This window comes from Rhinolophus sinicus, chromosome 1 (assembly GCF_057876585.1).
Source record: "Rhinolophus sinicus isolate RSI-liver-muscle chromosome 1, RSI-T2T, whole genome shotgun sequence".
NCBI lineage: Eukaryota > Metazoa > Chordata > Mammalia > Chiroptera > Rhinolophidae > Rhinolophus > Rhinolophus sinicus.
The window spans coordinates 197,298,199-197,315,540 of record NC_142501.1 but is presented as its reverse complement, the minus strand read 5'-3'; the positions used below and the strand labels follow the sequence as shown (position 1 = coordinate 197,315,540).

Genomic DNA, 17,342 nt, shown 5'->3' with positions numbered 1-17,342 from the left:
TCCCTAGACTACGTGTGTCCTGAGTCTGATCACGTGTCACCAGATTCCCCAGCAGCACCACAGTACAGGGCTTGGACAGTTACGTAAAGAAGAGTCTTCTTCTTTTTGTTTCCAGTCTTGTCTCCTATAATGCATTCTCCACATTTTGAAGATTTTAGAAACAGAGATTACTTTTCCCTACCTCCTCCTTACTGAAATTAGAAAAATACTGAGAATTTTTGAAAATCTCCTAGGACCCCTCTGACTGCTTTCTTCTTATGTCTCAAATACATCTAGTTCATTCCTATCTTAAGGCCTTTTTTACATTAGCTTTTCCCTCCGTTTGGGATATTTTTCTCCAGATTGTCACAGTGTTGGCTTCTTGCAATTTTTAGGTCTCAGTTTAGGTAACAGGTCCTCATGGAGGCTTACCCTGGCATCTTTCCTTTCTTTCTTGAGAGTTATCAGTACCTGAAATTTCTGACCCCCCTTTTTTCTTTCTTTTATAGATTGCCCCTCCCCACTCTCAAAATAATTTAAGTTCCTTCGGGGCAAGGACTTCATTAATCTTGTTTACTACCATATTCTCAGTGCTTAAAATGGAACCTGATACTCAGAGGGTTTACAGTATTATGTGGGTGGATGGCTAAATGAAAGGATGGTAAGTTTTCTACAACCAGGGATATAATGGGTTATTTTATCCTGTACAAACTTCGCATAGATGCTTATTTTAGAATTAACCATGCTAATAATATTTTGTCTCTCTTAGGTGTTTTCTCTGTTCTAGATTATAAGCCTGTAAGGGTACGAGGTTTGTCTCCATTGTTTTTAGTTTCTCACAGAATGCTAAGTACCATTTTAGTACTTACTGTTGATTGAATCGAATTGAAAAATTCAATCTAACATTTTTAGTTCCTCTGAATGTATAGTAATTATATCTCTCTATATCTATATATATCTGTATGTGTGTATACATATAGATAGATATAATTTATATATAAGTTCTGAAAAGCAGATTTGTATAAAATATGCTTTCCCTTTTTATCTCTTGTAGTTCATAATTGGACCCTTGAGGACACGCTTCAGTGGTTGCTAGAATTTGTTGAACTACCCCAATATGAGAAGAATTTTAGAGACAATAATGTCAAAGGGACAACACTTCCCAGGTGAGTCTTTATTATCCAAATGTAGTCATTCCACTCATGGAGAATTATTTTTCAATGCCAAATCTACAAGTTACTTCTGTAGCTAAGAGCTCAAAGGAAATATTATATATATGTATGTGTGTGTATATATATGTATGTATATGTATATATATACACACATATACATATATGTGTATGTATACATATAATGTATGTATGTGTGTGTGTGTGTATATATATATATATATATATATATATATATATATATATATGTATCTCCATTCTTTAATTTTTTTAAGGTATGAATTTACAAGTTTCAGTCACTTTTTCTTGTCAAAATAATCAGGCCCTTTAAAATATTTATACCCAAGGAAAGTAATTTTGAGAATTAGAAGGTGGGCCAGCTATATCTTTTTTAGATAACATCAGAGGGCCCACCTCTGACCACCTTGTAAATATAGCAAAAAACATTCATTTGATACAGTCCAACTTTATGAAAAGAGCTATTTGAATGGATTAACTTACAGATCCTTCTTAATGGGTAGTCTTTTAATAACAACAATAACCACTTAATATTAGTGGCCGTAAATTAAACCTCAAAAAAATGAAGTTTAATAAACAAAATGTAAACAATACTAATCATTTTAAATGATATATTACATAGAGGTACTCTGTATTATCTCATTGAAGCTTCATGATTAACATGAAGTGTTAGCTCCATTTTACAGATTAAAAAAAAACAAGTCAGAAACAAGTTAAGTATTTTGCCCAAGGCAGTGTTTGAACCCAGGCAGATCTGATACTAGAGTTTAGGATGCTGATTTGTTCTTTAGATGTCTGGAGTTAATTGTTACTAGTTTTTTAAATTATATTTTCTATATCTTCATTAGTTAACCTAAATAATCTTTAGATTTAAGTGTTAAAATTGGCAGTGATTTGCTACCAGAACTTGACCCTTGCAAGATCACTCATGTTCCTCTCCTCTCTGGATTGTTTAGTATATCAAAAAAGACTCTAATCCCCTTTTTACTGTCTAATCATATGTGATGAAATGCGCATTGTATTTCTAATCAATTTGCTTACATACCCTATTTAAACAAGTGGCTTTCGTTGCTTTGAAGTTTGTATTTCGGATCAAGTTGAAAGTTTTCATATTTCCGTAAATGTGATCAGAACAGCAACATCAGTATTTCTGATTTTACTGCACACATGACTATAGTGATGAAATTATGGGGCTAAGAATCAATTCAACAAATACGTATTGAGTGTCTTTTATGTTCATGGTGCAAATAGCTTCTGGAAAGAAGTAAAAATTAAATAAGAGAGAGTTCTTGCCTTTAAATAAGACAGGTTCCTAAGTTAAAACGGAACAGGATAGTGGAGCATTAAAATGGGATTAGGGTTTTTCGAGTTAACGCATGTTACCTTGGTCATGAGGAACCCATAGTATTTTTCTTATGTTGTCTTTTGGGAAGTTTCTTTATATAACAACAACATGAAATGAACAGCCTGCTCTATGTTTTGGCAATAAATGTTGTAGCCATTTTTGATTAAGGAAAGGTTATCAGAGATACCTCAAATTCTGGTAGAATTGTTGAGATAATATCACACAGTTAATCAAGGTCAAGTTTTAAAAATAGTGAACATGTTCCTACAGAAGAAAAGTTATAAATGTAGAAGTATTCAGGTCAGCCCCCTGGAGCCTTTTTGAGTGGTAGAGAAAAGAAAACTGGAATACCCTTCATCAAGCCCCTCTACATGGTAATGCAATTAGTGAGTCAATTTAAAGGAGCAGTTATCAATGAACTTAAACAACAATGTAAGTTACAGAGTTTTTTTGTGGGGTAATTTTAGATATAAGAATGTATAAGACAAAGTTTTACACATTCCGGATGTACACATGCTTAAAACAATTCATTATGTTTCCAAATTTCTGTGACATTAAAATATTGTTACCTCTGGAATAGGTAGCCCAGATTCTGTGAGTTTTGTATTAGTTGCGATGGTTATCGGAAGCCTTTTACTGTATTTTCTATACTCTGTAATTCTTATTAGCAGAGCGTATAAAGGCTCTCTTCACCTGATACATGCCTCCTCATTCCTTTCAGACCTGTGTGAACTTCCCTGACATCCTCACCCACTCAGGTAGAATCACTTCCACCTCTGGGCTCCTGTTGAACTTTGCATAAAATTCTGTTATATAGTTTCCTTTTTACTACATCTCATTGTCTTTCTTAAATTTAGTCTGTTGATAGTGTGGCTATGAATTTATTCATGCATCCATCCATGCATTCCTTCATCTATTATACAGACATTTATCAAGCATCTACTTTTGCCAAACACCGTGCTAGGTGTGGGGATGCAGAGATAAGAGTTTTTGCCTTCAGGGTATTTGATGAGTGTCCTGTTAAAGGAGTGACTAGAGCGTCATGTGAGGTACTTGTGGAGAAGATGAAGGAAGGCATTTTGTAAAAAGAAAGTTAGAGTTCTTTACTTTCTAAAGCTTTATAGGAGTTCCTGTAACTTCTCTGTACTCAGAGGTGCCCTAAATAAAATGTAGTGGTTCAGATAGAGTCATTGGAATCATACATACTTGAGTTTGAATCTCTGCCTTTTTACTAATTATGTAACTTGGGCAAGTTACTCAATCTCTTACTACCTTAGTTTCCTCATCTATAAAATGGGAATTTTATATATATTAATAGGTGTTTTTTATTTTATTTTAATTAAGCCCTTGACACAGGATCGGGCACATAGTACATGCTTGTTTTTATTGTCATTGTTATTAACAGTTATATTATTATTGTTAGACTTGTGTTATTAAGATCTTTATTAGCATCATACTTGGTTGTTAAGGAATCTTAGTTGACTACTGGGTTACTTGGATTTGAAGTCTAAAACAAAGTGACTTTGTTTCCTTATTTTACCTGTGCCTTTGGCCTCTTACATGCTTTCTTCATTGCTAATAAAATGGTTCAGTATTTCTTATTACATAAATCCTTCAATTTACTCCCCCAACCAGTGATGACTTCTTACTTTCCACTTATGACTTTGGTGGACTTTGTTTAACTGTTAAATAGTTTAAACATGATAATGTAAAGATGGGGACTTTATAGATACTTTCAAAGAAAAGCAACATGATCTAAATTGAGAAATATTTTTTAAAGTCAGCTATTGATGTTAAGTAAATTACTTACAATTTTCTTGTTCTTTGTGAAATGATAGTAAAATGTCAAAGGTAATTATAATTATATAAAATATTTTGAATTTTATAAATTTTTAAATCATAGTAAGTTATAGCATAAAATAACCTTAGAAAACAAAAATATCAATCTAGCAACGAAATTATTAATATACCGGAGTGTTTGTACAGCTGTGTTTTCACTGACAAGGTTTTTGATACATGTAATAAACTATTCTGTCACACATGGAAGAGCTCTTACAGTAACCATCACTAATATGTAAAGTATTAAATATGTTGCTCAAATATTTAAATTTACATACTAGAAATATTTGCATTTAATATGTTTGTATTTTTTCAATGAACAGGATAGCAGTGCATGAAACTTCCTTTATGATCTCTCAGTTGAAAATCAGCGACCGGAGTCACAGACAAAAACTTCAGCTCAAGGCACTGGATGTGGTTTTGTTTGGACCTCTAACACGTTAGTATTCTCCCTCCCAGAGTACGATGCAAAAAAGATTAATCACATCATATTTGTTATCTAAAGAAAGAAAAAGTAAGAAAGGTAGTAGCCCACTAAGAAGAATCATCTATTAGGTGTAAAAGAAATGTAATACTTCTTAAGAGATTTATAGAGTGAATTTTTTTGGAGGGCGGGGGATATTGGGGAAGTGTGTTTCTCCAAGGCCCATCAGCTCCAAGTCGTCATCCTTCAGTCTAGTTGTGGAGGGCGCAGCTCAGCTCCAAGTCCAGTTGCTGTTTTCATTCTTTAGTTGCAGGGGCGCAGCCCACCATCCCATGCGGGAATTGAACCGGCAACCTTGTTGTTGAAAGCTCATGCTCTAACCAACTGAGCCATCTGGCGTGAAATTTTTTGTCCTTGAAATATAGACTGTGAAATTTTCAAAGTTGGTTACTGATGTAAAAAGTTGCATAAATTATGTTAGTTGATAATGTAGAATTAAATTTCTAGATTTGAATTTCTGGATCTTTATAGCAGTTTGGTTTTTTTGTTTGTTTGCTTTTTGCAAATATCTTTTTCCATTCGGTTGGTTGCCTCTTTGTTTTGTTGATGGTTTCTTTTTTTAAAATTAAATTTATTGGGGTGACATAGATTAGTAAAATTATATAGGTTTCAAGTGCACAATTCCATATAATACATTGTCTGTATATTGTATTGTGTGTTCACCACCCAAAGTCAATTCTCCTTCCATCACCTTATATTGGAACCCTTTTACTCTCTTCTACCACCCTCCTCTCCCCTTACCTTCTAATAACCACTGAACTGTTTGTGAGTTTTTGTTTGTTTGTTGCTTTCAGTTTTATGTCCCACATACGAGTGAAAGCATATGGTTCTTGACTTTTTCTGTCTGACTTATTTCTCTTAGCACGATTATCTCAAGATCCAGCCATGTTGTTGCAAATGGCAGTATTTCAGTTTTTCTTATGGCTGAGTAATATTTCATTGCATATATGTACCACATCTTCTTTATCCAGACATCTGTCGAAGGACATTTAGGTTGTTTTCATGTCTTGGCTACCATTAATAATGCTGCAATGAATATAGGGGTACATATATCTTTCCAGATGAATGTTTTCAAATTTTAGGGTTAGATACCCAGAAGAGGGATTGCTGGGTCATATGGTAGTTCTGTTCTTAATTTTCTGAGGAACCTCCATACTGTTTTCCATAGTGGCTGTACCCGTTTACATACCCACCAGCAGTATTTGAGGGTTCCTTTTTCTCCAGATCCTCTCAAGACTTGTTATTACTTGTCTTATTAATGATAATAGCCATTCTAACAGGTGTAAGGTGGTATCTCATTGTGGTTTTGATTTGCATTTCCCTAATAGCTGGTAAGGTTGAGCATCTTTTCATGTATCTGTTGTCCATATGTCTTCTTGGGAGAAGGGTCTGTTCAGGTCCTCTGCCCATTTTTTAATTGGATTGTTTGGTTTTTGTTGTTGAATTGTATGAGTTCTTTATATATTTTTGATATTAGCCCCTTATCATAGGTATTGTTTGCAAATATCTTCTCCCATTTGGTTGGTTGCCTTTTTGTTTTGTTGATGGTTTCTTTTGCTGTGCAGAAACCTTTTAGTTTGATATAGTCTCACTCATTTAGTTTTGTTTTTACTTCCCTTGCCTTTGGGGTCAAATTCATAAAATCTGAAGACCGAGGACCATAAGTTTACTATCTATATTTTCTTCTATGTATTTTATTGTTTCAGGTCTTATATTTAGGTCTTTGATCCATTTTGAGCTACTTTTTGTATAGGGTAATCAACAGCAGTCTAGTTTCATTTTTTTGCATGTGGCTTTCCAATTTCCCTGGCACCATTTATTGAAGAGGCTTTCTTTTCTCCATTGAGTGTTTTTGGCTCCTTTTTCAAAAATTGTCTGCCTATATATATGTGGATTTATTTCTGGGTTCTGAATTCTGTTCCATTGGTCTGTGTATCTGTTTTTCTGCCAATACCATGCTGTTTTGATTATTATCCCTTTGTAGTATAAATTGAAGTCAGGGAGTGTGATACCTCCATCTTTGTTCTTTTTTCTCAGGATTGTTTTGACTGTTCGGGGTCTTTTGTGATTACATATAGATCTAATGAATTTTTGTAGTATTTCTTTAAATAGTGCCATTGGGATTTTGATGGGAATTGCATTAAACCTGTATATTGCTTTGGGTTATGTGGCCATTTTAACTATGTTGATTCTTCCAGTCCGTGACATGGAATATCTTTCCATATTTTTGTGTCATCTTCAATTTATTTTAATGTACTTTACAGTGTATAGGTCCTTCACATAATTTGTTATGTTTATTCCTAGGTATTTTATTCCTTTTTGCAATTGCAAAAGAAATTTTTTCCCTGAAATTTCATTTTTAGTATATAGGAATGCAGTGGATTTTTTGTACATTGATTTTGTATCCTACAACTTTACTGTATTTGTTTATTGTTTCTAATAGATTTTTGGTGCAATCTCTATAGAGTTTTCTATGTCAAGAATCTTGTTGTCTGTGAAAAGTAACAGTTTGATTTCATTCCCAATTTTGATGCCTTTTATTTCTGTCTCTTGCCTGGTTGCTCTGGCTAGGACTTCCAATACTATGTTGAATAACAGTGGTGAAATTATTTGATTGGTGATTTCTGTGTTTTGTGTCGCTGAAGACAGTTGGCCCTGGCTCTTTACTCCTTACTTGGAAACAGTGCTAGGGGTTACTGTCTAGGGGCCATCCTGTCTAGTTTTTCTTATCTTAGAGGAAAAGCTTTCAGTTTTTCACTATTAAGTGTGATGTTAGCTAACAGTTTGTAGTATGTGGCCCTTATTATGTTGAGGTACATTCCTTCTGTATCCATTTTATTAAGTATTTTAATCAAAACTGGATTTTGTATCTTGTCAAATACTTTTTCTGCATCTATTGATATGACCATACGATTTTTATTTTTTATTTTGTTTATATGGTGTATCGCATTGATTGATTTGCATATGTTGAACCATCCTTGTGCCCATGGAATGAACCCCTCTCGATTGTGATTTATAATCTTTTTCATGTGTAATATTACTAGTAGATTGCTAGTAGATTTGGTAGTATTTTGTTCAGGATTTTTGCATCTGTATGCATCAGAGATACTGGTCTATAGTTTTCTTTTTTTGTGTTATTCTTACCAATTTTTGGTATCAGGATAACGTTGTCCTCATAAAATGAGTTAGGGAGTATTGCTTCTTCTTCAAATAATTTGAAGAGTTTGAGAAGGACAGTATTAAATCATCTTTGAATGTTTGGTAGAATTCACTAGTGAAGCCATCTGGTTCTAGACTTTTGCTTTTAGGGAGGTTTTTGATGATTGTTTCAATTTCCTTGCTGTTGATCAGTCTTTATATTTTCCAATTGTTCGTGATTCACTCTAGGAAGGTCATACTCGTATGTTTCTTAAAACTTGTCCATTTTTTCTAGGACATTGAATTTGGTGGCATATAGTCTTTCATAGTATTCTTTTATGGTCTTTTGTATTTCTTTGGTCTCCATCATAACTTCTCCACTTTTCATTTCTGATTTTGTTGGTGTCTTTTCTCTTTTTTCCTTAGTGGGTCTAGCCAGAGGTTTGTCAACTGTATTAATCTTTTCAAAGAACCAGCTCTTTATTACATTAATTTTTCTGTTATCTTTTCTCTATTTCTTTTAATTTCGCTCTAATTTTTATTATTTGCTTCCTTCTGTTGACTTTGGGTTTTATTTGTTCTTTTTTCTAGTTCTTTACTATGAAATTTTCGTTGTTTATTTGGGATTTTTCTTGTTTCTTGAGGTAGGTATATAATGCACTTTTGCAGTTTTAATGTTATTATTATAGCTGGATGTTCATTGAAGAATGCCTTTAAAAATGGTGCAGTTTAACCATCTTCATGGCATAAAGTTAGAGCCTAACTCGATTTCATTAATCACGAAGAAAATAATTTTTTAGATACAGATCAAAAGCAAAGACCCCACTTTGAAACTTTATATAAAGTGACAGACTATCCTGGCAGAACCACAAGGTAGAGAATGTTATTTGATTATTCTTTATATTGTTTTGAAGAACAGTTAAGAAATTGCTCTGTCATATTTGGCAAGAAAATAAACCTGTCTTTCTTTAATTTGACAATACTTTTTCTCAGAAGGAAAGTTTAATATGTTTACTTCATTTAATTTCAAATTTCAGAAAGCTGTGGGAAAAAGCATTTGAAGAGTATACATTTTAGAAGAATTATGTTTTATTTTTCAGAATCCAAAAACTAATACATGAAAAATGGCTTCCACAAATGATAAGTTAGAAAACTAATGTTTGTTTTACCTTAGTTCTTGGAGTTGGGAGATTTGTAGCTTTCCATGATACTGTCTTGGGGGTGGCCCTGCTAAAAAAGGTTACTGGAATGGTTGGATAGATTCCATGACTTTACTGGTGGTTCTTTTTTGGCACAGGCTAAAAGAGCAGCTGGTGAAACAGCTGGAACTTCCCTTTGTGAAAGTTGGTGGAAATGCACTGTTGGTGGAAATTACAAACCCTAGGAAATAGAACACTACTGAAATGCTGAGCATTCCTCGGAGATAATACCCTTTCTAACCTTTTCCTTGTTCTAATTTTCCAGCTGAATCTATAGGGGGTTGTCATCTGTGAGGTTCTAATTTTTTCAGAGGACCTACTGATGAAGATAGGAATTAAACTATAGAATTTGTCTCCATATATAACTTGGTCAGGAATATTTATATTTTATTAATCCAGGAACAAACCACCCTGCAAGCCCAAACAGTATTAAGTTATTATTTGAAAAGGAACCAAACTGGTCCCGAAGAATGTTGAAAACAAATGTTTTAATAAGCAAACCAGTGAAGTTAATGACGCATCACCTCTTCAATGTGTTTGTCTTAGGATTATTAGTGAGAGAATGAGCCCTGCAGTCGGAACACCCACATTAGATGTATTAAAAATGAGCATTGTCAAGCAGAGATACATTTAAAGGAATTTTCACTGAAATCTTTTCCAGTTTGTGGTGTTTACTGTACTTTGGGACTTGTCTATCTAGCTATTGTTATTTCTAGTGATTATATTTCAGCCTGAACTGTGCTCGTCATTGAACTAGAACCTGAGCTGAACCTCTCCGTTTGAGGCAGAAATAAAAATAAATCTTTTTGAGCCTTGAGCCTTGTGTAGTGCATCTCTTTCACTGTCGGTGAGGGCGTGCGCTCTGGAAATATGCGACCCCAAGGGTCTGTGGCATAGAGTTGTGCTCTTTACCACACTATATAAACATGTACGAACCCTAGACTTAAAAGCTTAGGAACTTGTCATTTCTGTAGAGCTCTTCATCCCATGAAACATGCAAACTGTCTTCCTGCTGGAGGCCTGGGCAGTTAGGTACTTTTAGCAGATATCTCTTTGGAGCAAATAATACATTTTATTGTATTAGTTATTGTGTCTCCCTTGAGAGATTATCCTGAAAATTAGTGTGTATTGATGGTCCTAATAAAGTTCTGAGTAAACTAGGAAATTATTTGAGTAGTGATTTCTGTGTTTTGTATCATTGCAGACAGTAGGCCCTGGCTTCTTATTCCTTCCTTAGAAACAATGCTGGGGGTTACTGTCATGCCTGGCGTCTGCCGGAAGGCTATCCTAGTCTTTCCTTCTCTAACTCAGATGTCCCTGGCAAAGAGCCACCTAAAACTATTACTATGGTCATGTAGCCCATGGTTTCTTAACCTTGGCACTGTTCACATTTTGCGTTGGATAATTCCTAGATAATTCTTTGTTACCTGCAGAAGGGGGTGGGGTGGGAAAGTGATTGTCTTGTGCATTATTCAATGTTTAGCAACATCCCTGGCCTCTACCCACCAGTAACAACTCCCTCCGCCCCCTTCCACCCTCCCAATTGTGACAAGTAAAAATTGTCAAAAATATGCTGGGGGCAGTATCACCCTCGATTGAGAATCACTGATTAATCTTAATTAGTTACATGGCTATATGTTTGGGGAAGATTTTTGGTGAATGATTAGGATTCCAGTTTGTGTATCATAACATGACAGCTGCCTAACTTTACTAAAGGAAAGAAGTTGACATTATAATGGCAATACTCTATATGACACCTTTCACCCACTGGACCATTCTCACAATGCGTGATGGGAGATGCTTTTTCAGGGGTCCCCGGACTTTTGTCACTACCTCCTCTATCAGCAAGGGTACGATGTGTCCATGAGGGTTTATCTGTTTCCTCCTGTAAGTCTAGTATATCAGGTAGTTATAATAAACATATTGCTTATTTGACAAAAGAATTTTAAAAAAGCTAGAGCTTATATATTGGGGGTACGTCTTCACATTTTGTTTCATTTTGTTTTCAGATGCCTGCTACTTTTTTTAAAAGAACCTCTGTATTGAGGTTCTGTTACACTCAAAGATTAATTTAACCATCTGTAATTCTCTTCGTAGGACCTCCTCATAACTGGATGAAGGATTTTATCCTCACAGTTTCTATAGTAATTGGTGTTGGAGGGTGCTGGTTTGCTTACACGCAGAATAAGACATCAAAAGAACATGTTGCAAAAATGATGAAGGACTTAGAGAGTCTACAAACTGCAGAACAAAGTCTAATGGACTTACAAGAGAGGTGAGTAAGTAAAACAAGGTGTAAGTCTTGTTTTTTATGTAGGAGAATGCAATTTGTGAAAACGTAATGTGGGCACATGTGTACACACTTATATGTAGATCGGTACACACATCAGGAGTGTATGTACACTTCATTTCATATTGTTAAAAAAGTATTGTTAGGTTGGTGCAAAAGTAATTGCAGTTTAAAAGGTTAAAAATAATTGCAAAAACTGCAATTTCTTTTGCGCCAGCCTAATACAGTATATATAGTTATCGTTACAGAGTTATTATAAGTGTATGTATGCACTAAACGGGTAGTGACCATTGCAAAAACTGAAATTTGTTTTGCACCAACCTAATACGGTATATATCGTTATCGTTACAGAGTTATGTTTTTTAACAACATCTGAATAATTGAGTATTTCTTAAAAGTTTTTTTGCTGAGGTGTTTCCCTGTTCTCCCTGTATTTTGAGCTCCAGATAACCAAATCAGCTGTGTAGTAGACTACCTGATGTTTTTGTTATCCCAATTTAAGATTAATATAAAATGCTTTGAATTTTGTTTGAATCATGTATCCTATTGCTTGATACATATTTATTCTTCATTTAAAAAATGAAATTTTGGAAACTTGTGAGGAATTTTCATTATTATTGTTTTACAAGGCTTGAAAAGGCACAAGAAGAAAACAGAAATGTTGCTGTAGAGAAGCAAAATCTAGAGCGCAAAATGATGGATGAAATCAATTACGCGAAGGAGGAGGCTTGCCGTCTGAGAGAGCTGAGGGAGGGAGCTGAATGTGAATTGAGCAGGCGTCAGTATGCAGAGCAGGAATTGGAACAGGTATTTATGCTGGAAAAAAGTACTCTTAGGATATTTGCATGGCCACTCGGAGGAGTTATTTGTTTTTGTTTAGTCTCTCACATTTGGTTCCATTGTATGCTCTTGTTTAGTTAATAAAAGAATCGTTTGTTCATATTGTTAACATTGATCAAAATCCAGACAGCAAAATAAAAAACTAGTAACTAAAAGATAAAGTTGCCATCCTGTTCACTCATTCATGAAATCTTACCCCATTCCATGTTAATTGTCTTGAGTAAATTCAAGGCATTTAAGTTAACATCTATAATATATTTCAGTTTCCACCTGTAACCTAGTAAAATATATGTAATGTTAAACTTCTCTGCAAAGGTAAGGAATCTCTATTAAACATCCGTTTGGACCCTTTAAATGGTTTTAGAACAAAATCTGATACAAATTCTGAGGTTATCTAAAAGATGTCGTCTAATACCTGCTTTTACTATGCATTCCCTCAAGGTGGCATATAGACATTATACAGTCCTTTGGGAAAGGGGGGTGGTTCTGGGAGAATTTAATTATAGGCTGTTGTATTTCTTTTTTATTCCTGCTATAAAATAATTACCACAAATTTAATGGCTTTAAAATAACACCTATTTATTACCTTACAGTCCTCGAAGTCAGAGTCTAAAATAGGTCTGCAGGGCTGCATTCCTTCTGGAGGCTCCAAGGGAGGATCTCTTTCCTTGTCTTTTCCAACTTCTAGGGGCCGCCTACATTTCTTGGCTCATGACCCCTTCCTTCATCTTCAAATCAGGTCACTTCAGGCTCTGCTTCTTTTGACTTTGACTCTTTCATTACTGATAAAAAAACTGAGGAACAAAATGAGGGTGAGAAAACTTGCTCAAGATTAGAGAGTGACTCAGCTGTACAGCAGGGCCCAGAACCTAGGTATTCCTGCCTCCCACTTAGCTTTCCGCATTGTTGCTTTCTCAGTCAAGTGCCGAATACGAAATAAAAATTATGTGATGAACAAGTTTCAGTTCAGCTTCTGAGAAAATGTTCAGTGTACATTACTGTTTCCTTCAAGTTTGTTGTTTTTGACTGAATTGCGAAGCCGTCTCTTTGTTAAGTGTTAACTATTCTCTCCCTCAAACCCCAGACGTCTGTTTTCTGAATCTTTTCCCTGTAAGGAGTTTGTTCTCTTAAGTTGCTTCCTAGACATATTTTGCAGTCAGGCCCTATTTACCTGACAAACCTCTATACAGAATGTAGCAAAGAACAGGAAGTTAACAAAAAAGGCCCACCCAAATGTATTCTGTACCCAAGAATTAGATAGGATGCCCTCTACACCTGTGAGAACTCCCTGCCTCTTCCCCCTGCGATGTCTAACTCTTGCTTTGTTCCTGTGACTCAACTGAAAAGCTGGCTAGCTGTTTTTTTGAACTCTGTAGATAAGAAAGAGCAAATCAGAAAGCAGTATGGGAATTCTTCTATGGAGACATACCTGGTAGCAGTATTTTGCAGGTGAATGCCTCACAGTGAGAGAGAAGACATAATATAAAAGAGTACTTGAGAATCACTAACATTCTCATCTGAGGTTTTTGGCATAAAGACTTATACTTAGCAGACCCTAAGATTGCCATTATATGATGTCCCTGTACAAACTAATAATCCTAATGAGAGCCACAATCAGAAAGAGATGGTTTAAAAGGAGAGAAATGGATATTTAAGAACTCTGTCCAACATGATTATAGAAGTAAGAAACACAATTTTATGAGTGTTCATATGCATATTGCAAATGGTTTGCTCCTAAATTTTAATCTTTACATTACATAGATATTACCCTCATTTAAAGATGAGATATGTAAAAAGGTTAAATAACTTGCCTTAGGTCACACAGCTATTAAGTGGCAAAGGCAAGGTATCGTGTGTCTTATTCTAAAGTCCATGTTTTCCCCTAATGCTATTAAATCTTTGTTTATATACAAGCGTTTAACTGGGAAATTAATTTATTTACATATGTCATTTTATAATTCCACATAGTTTGAGGCATTACTGTATATTGTCTGGGGCTTAATCAACTTCTCAAAGGCTGTTTAAGCTATTTTTCCTCTGTGATAACATGTATTGACTTACTGCTATTTTATTCCTAAGACAAAAAAAAATTACATAAATAATTATGTTTTTGAAAACAATTTAATGATTATTTGTAAAAGCTATTAATTTTCACCGTATCTATTTTCCTGTAAATAACAATGTAATTCAAACTTAAGCATTGGAATTTAGGTCAAATGATAAACATCTGAATAATAGCAGAGAAAATAGTTAAAATAGTTGCTATTATTGGAAGGTCAGCGTTTCTAAATTTTTGAGACATTATTTGACAGTCAATCAAAACATTGTTCAACCTCAGTTTATGCTAGAAATATATCAATTATGTGAAATGTATTTATTGAGCTCTTTCATGAGAATTAAATGTATGGGTGTAACACTAAGGAAAGTCTTTAAAGAGAAAAACTTGAGTGGAAGCTGTTCAGATTCCCTGGATACTTCCTTGGCAATGAAAATTATATAGAAATTTTAGCCTTAAACTCTTGTAAGAAGAAGGACATGGAGGCCTACACTTCGTGGTGTTATATGGGCCTGCCTGTCACAGGACCTGAGCTCAAATTCTCTCTTCCTGAGAGATTAGCAGGGACGCCACACAGCTTAGCCAACCGCCTTATTAAACAGGCTTGTCCCAAGCACATTGCACATATTGTCAGGGAAATGTCGCTTAGGATTTGTTGTCAGTGAGTAAGAGCTACCTTATCCTGGCTTTGAAGGTCTATTTTTTGAATTGTCTACTGGGTATCCCGTTGTGAATTTTTTTTTTTTTTAATTCTTGGAGTTTTAAAAAATACTTTCTATGTAATTCTTTTCCTACAGTATCTGACAGCTGTTCTATTTCTTTATCAGAAGTTTGTGTATGGTGCTCGTCTTAGCTTAGTCTGGCACATGATAAAATTTATTTAAATAAGTTGTGTTTGTTCAGATCAAACATTCTTCTGCACATTCGTTTAGAAATGGAGTTTTAGTTACTTAACTTCGAGGGAAATTGATTTGCAGTTATGGTGTTCCAGAAGTAGAATAGTTCACTCATCGCTCTGTCTGAAGGTCTTGAGCGTGTGTTCATAATTCCATAAATTCCATCATGTATCTTTGCATATCCTTGGTTTGAACTCTTGCTAGTTGAACTGAATCCTTCCTAGAATGGGTTGTCCTTATTCTGTGCCCTTTACTTAGTGAGCCTTAAGAGTTTTTTTTCCTTAGCACTTAATACCACCTCACACACTAAGCGTTTTCGTTTTCTGTTTATTATCTGGCTCCCCTAAAGGGCAGCTGGAAGAAAGACTTTGACTCTAAAGGCTCTGCATAGTTTCTCAGGCAGAAATCAAGCAGACTCGCACTCAAATCTGTTTTCTCAAAATTTACATTTGGTCTGCCAACGCTGATTTATCCAGTATTTTTGCGGTATATTAGAAGCAGTGAATTAAATAGAAGTGGTAAAAGACACTGAAGTAGGCAGATAGGCTTGTAGCAGTGAGAAATAACTGGCCATAAAGAAGATGTCATGAAAAACTTCAAAAAATAGTATGATTTAAAAAGTGAGTGTATAGTTAGGGGGCTGTAGTAGGGTTTTATGAGAAAAGCGTGATCATTTTTAGTTTGTATATGCCCTTTCTCTCTCAGTGAGTCTGGCTGTAAGATATGAAAATTAATATTGCAACTTAAGGTATATGTAAGCCCCATCTATCCTTTGGCTTTACAGCTCGCTTAGTGAATTTCAGGTGCCCTTAAAACTTCAGCTTTAGTTTTAATGTTAGAGATAATATTGTTTAGACTTTGTGATTTTAAGATACTTAAAGGAGCATAATTAAAATGGCTTTTTCTCATAATTTTGGTACAAAAATGTATTAATTTCTTTTGAAAAATTTAAATATCTTAAATTTTTCTCTCTCTCTTTCCCCCTCTTCCCTCCCTCCCTTCTGCCTAGGTTCGAATGGCTTTAAAAAAGGCTGAAAAAGAATTTGAACTCAGAAGCAGCTGGTCTGTTCCAGATGCACTTCAGAAATGGCTTCAGCTAACACACGAAGTAGAAGTACAGTACTACAATATTAAAAGACAGAATGCTGAAATGCAGTTAGCAATTGCTAAGGATGAGGTACTCTATTATGTTTCAAAACTTACTAAGTTTCCAGGAACATTAACCGGTTAGGATACAACAATGAATAAGATTTTATTATTGTGGATTCTTTTCTTGAATTGAAAGTTAGTGCATAAATTGACTCATAATCACAGGCTATAAAGTAAAATTATTTAGAGTAGTATGTGCGTTTCAGAATGACCTCAGTGTCATTTAAAAATCTCCGTATCATCATTATCATAAATGTTTTATACAGAGCTTTTCTCCTCCAGGTTGCTGCCTCATATCTGATTCAGGTCAGTAGTTACTAGAAATTAATGTCTGACTTTATTAAATTGTGTGAAATAAGATTAAGTCTTAATCTGATTTCTAGTAAAAAAAAAAAGCTTGGTTCACTCACTAACACCTCCATTACAGTAGGATATAATGTCATTCTGTTAGTTTTAATGGAAAATTCAGGCCTTTCTGAACCATAGAAATAAGGAAAATTCTCCAGAACAAAGTTTTGAATCATATTGATTGGCTTGAGGAAAGCATGCTTTTTTTCCCCTCATCTATTTTCTCTTTTGGAAAATATGGCTATATGTTCTCCACTGGTTTTATGATTATTAATATATTTAAAACAAAACAAACTTCATTCATATATGTGTGTATGTGTGTATGTGTGTGTGTTTTATCCCCAGACCTAACCTAATTTTTCTCTCCTTTGGTTTGTAGGCAGAGAAAATTAAAAAGAAGAGAAGCACAGTCTTTGGGACGCTGCATGTTGCACATAGCTCCTCCCTAGATGAGGTAGACCACAAAATTCTGGAAGCAAAGTAAGAATGCTATTTTAGGTGTTTGTTTATTTTCATTGTGTTGAAACGTGTAATTTATATTTTAATTTGTCATTTAACTTTGTATAATTACATAATTTATACTCATTCTAAG

At 34.6% G+C, this 17,342-nt stretch overlaps 1 protein-coding gene across 2 annotated transcripts in view; it reads left to right on the top strand.

Annotated features, from left to right (window-relative positions):
- Positions 1–17,342, top strand: part of STIM2 (stromal interaction molecule 2) — a 145,533-nt gene that overhangs the window by 114,043 nt on the left and 14,148 nt on the right. Inside the window, exons 4-10 of one of the 2 annotated variants that reach the window (XM_019743897.3) lie at positions 1,034–1,145; positions 4,674–4,789; positions 11,269–11,446; positions 12,091–12,268; positions 16,263–16,430; positions 16,685–16,708; positions 17,130–17,230. In XM_019743897.3, the coding sequence (XP_019599456.2) occupies positions 1,034–1,145; positions 4,674–4,789; positions 11,269–11,446; positions 12,091–12,268; positions 16,263–16,430; positions 16,685–16,708; positions 17,130–17,230 (877 nt within the window). The remainder of the gene's footprint in view (positions 1–1,033; positions 1,146–4,673; positions 4,790–11,268; positions 11,447–12,090; positions 12,269–16,262; positions 16,431–16,684; positions 16,709–17,129; positions 17,231–17,342) is intronic. The other variant, XM_019743898.3, reaches the window with a different exon arrangement.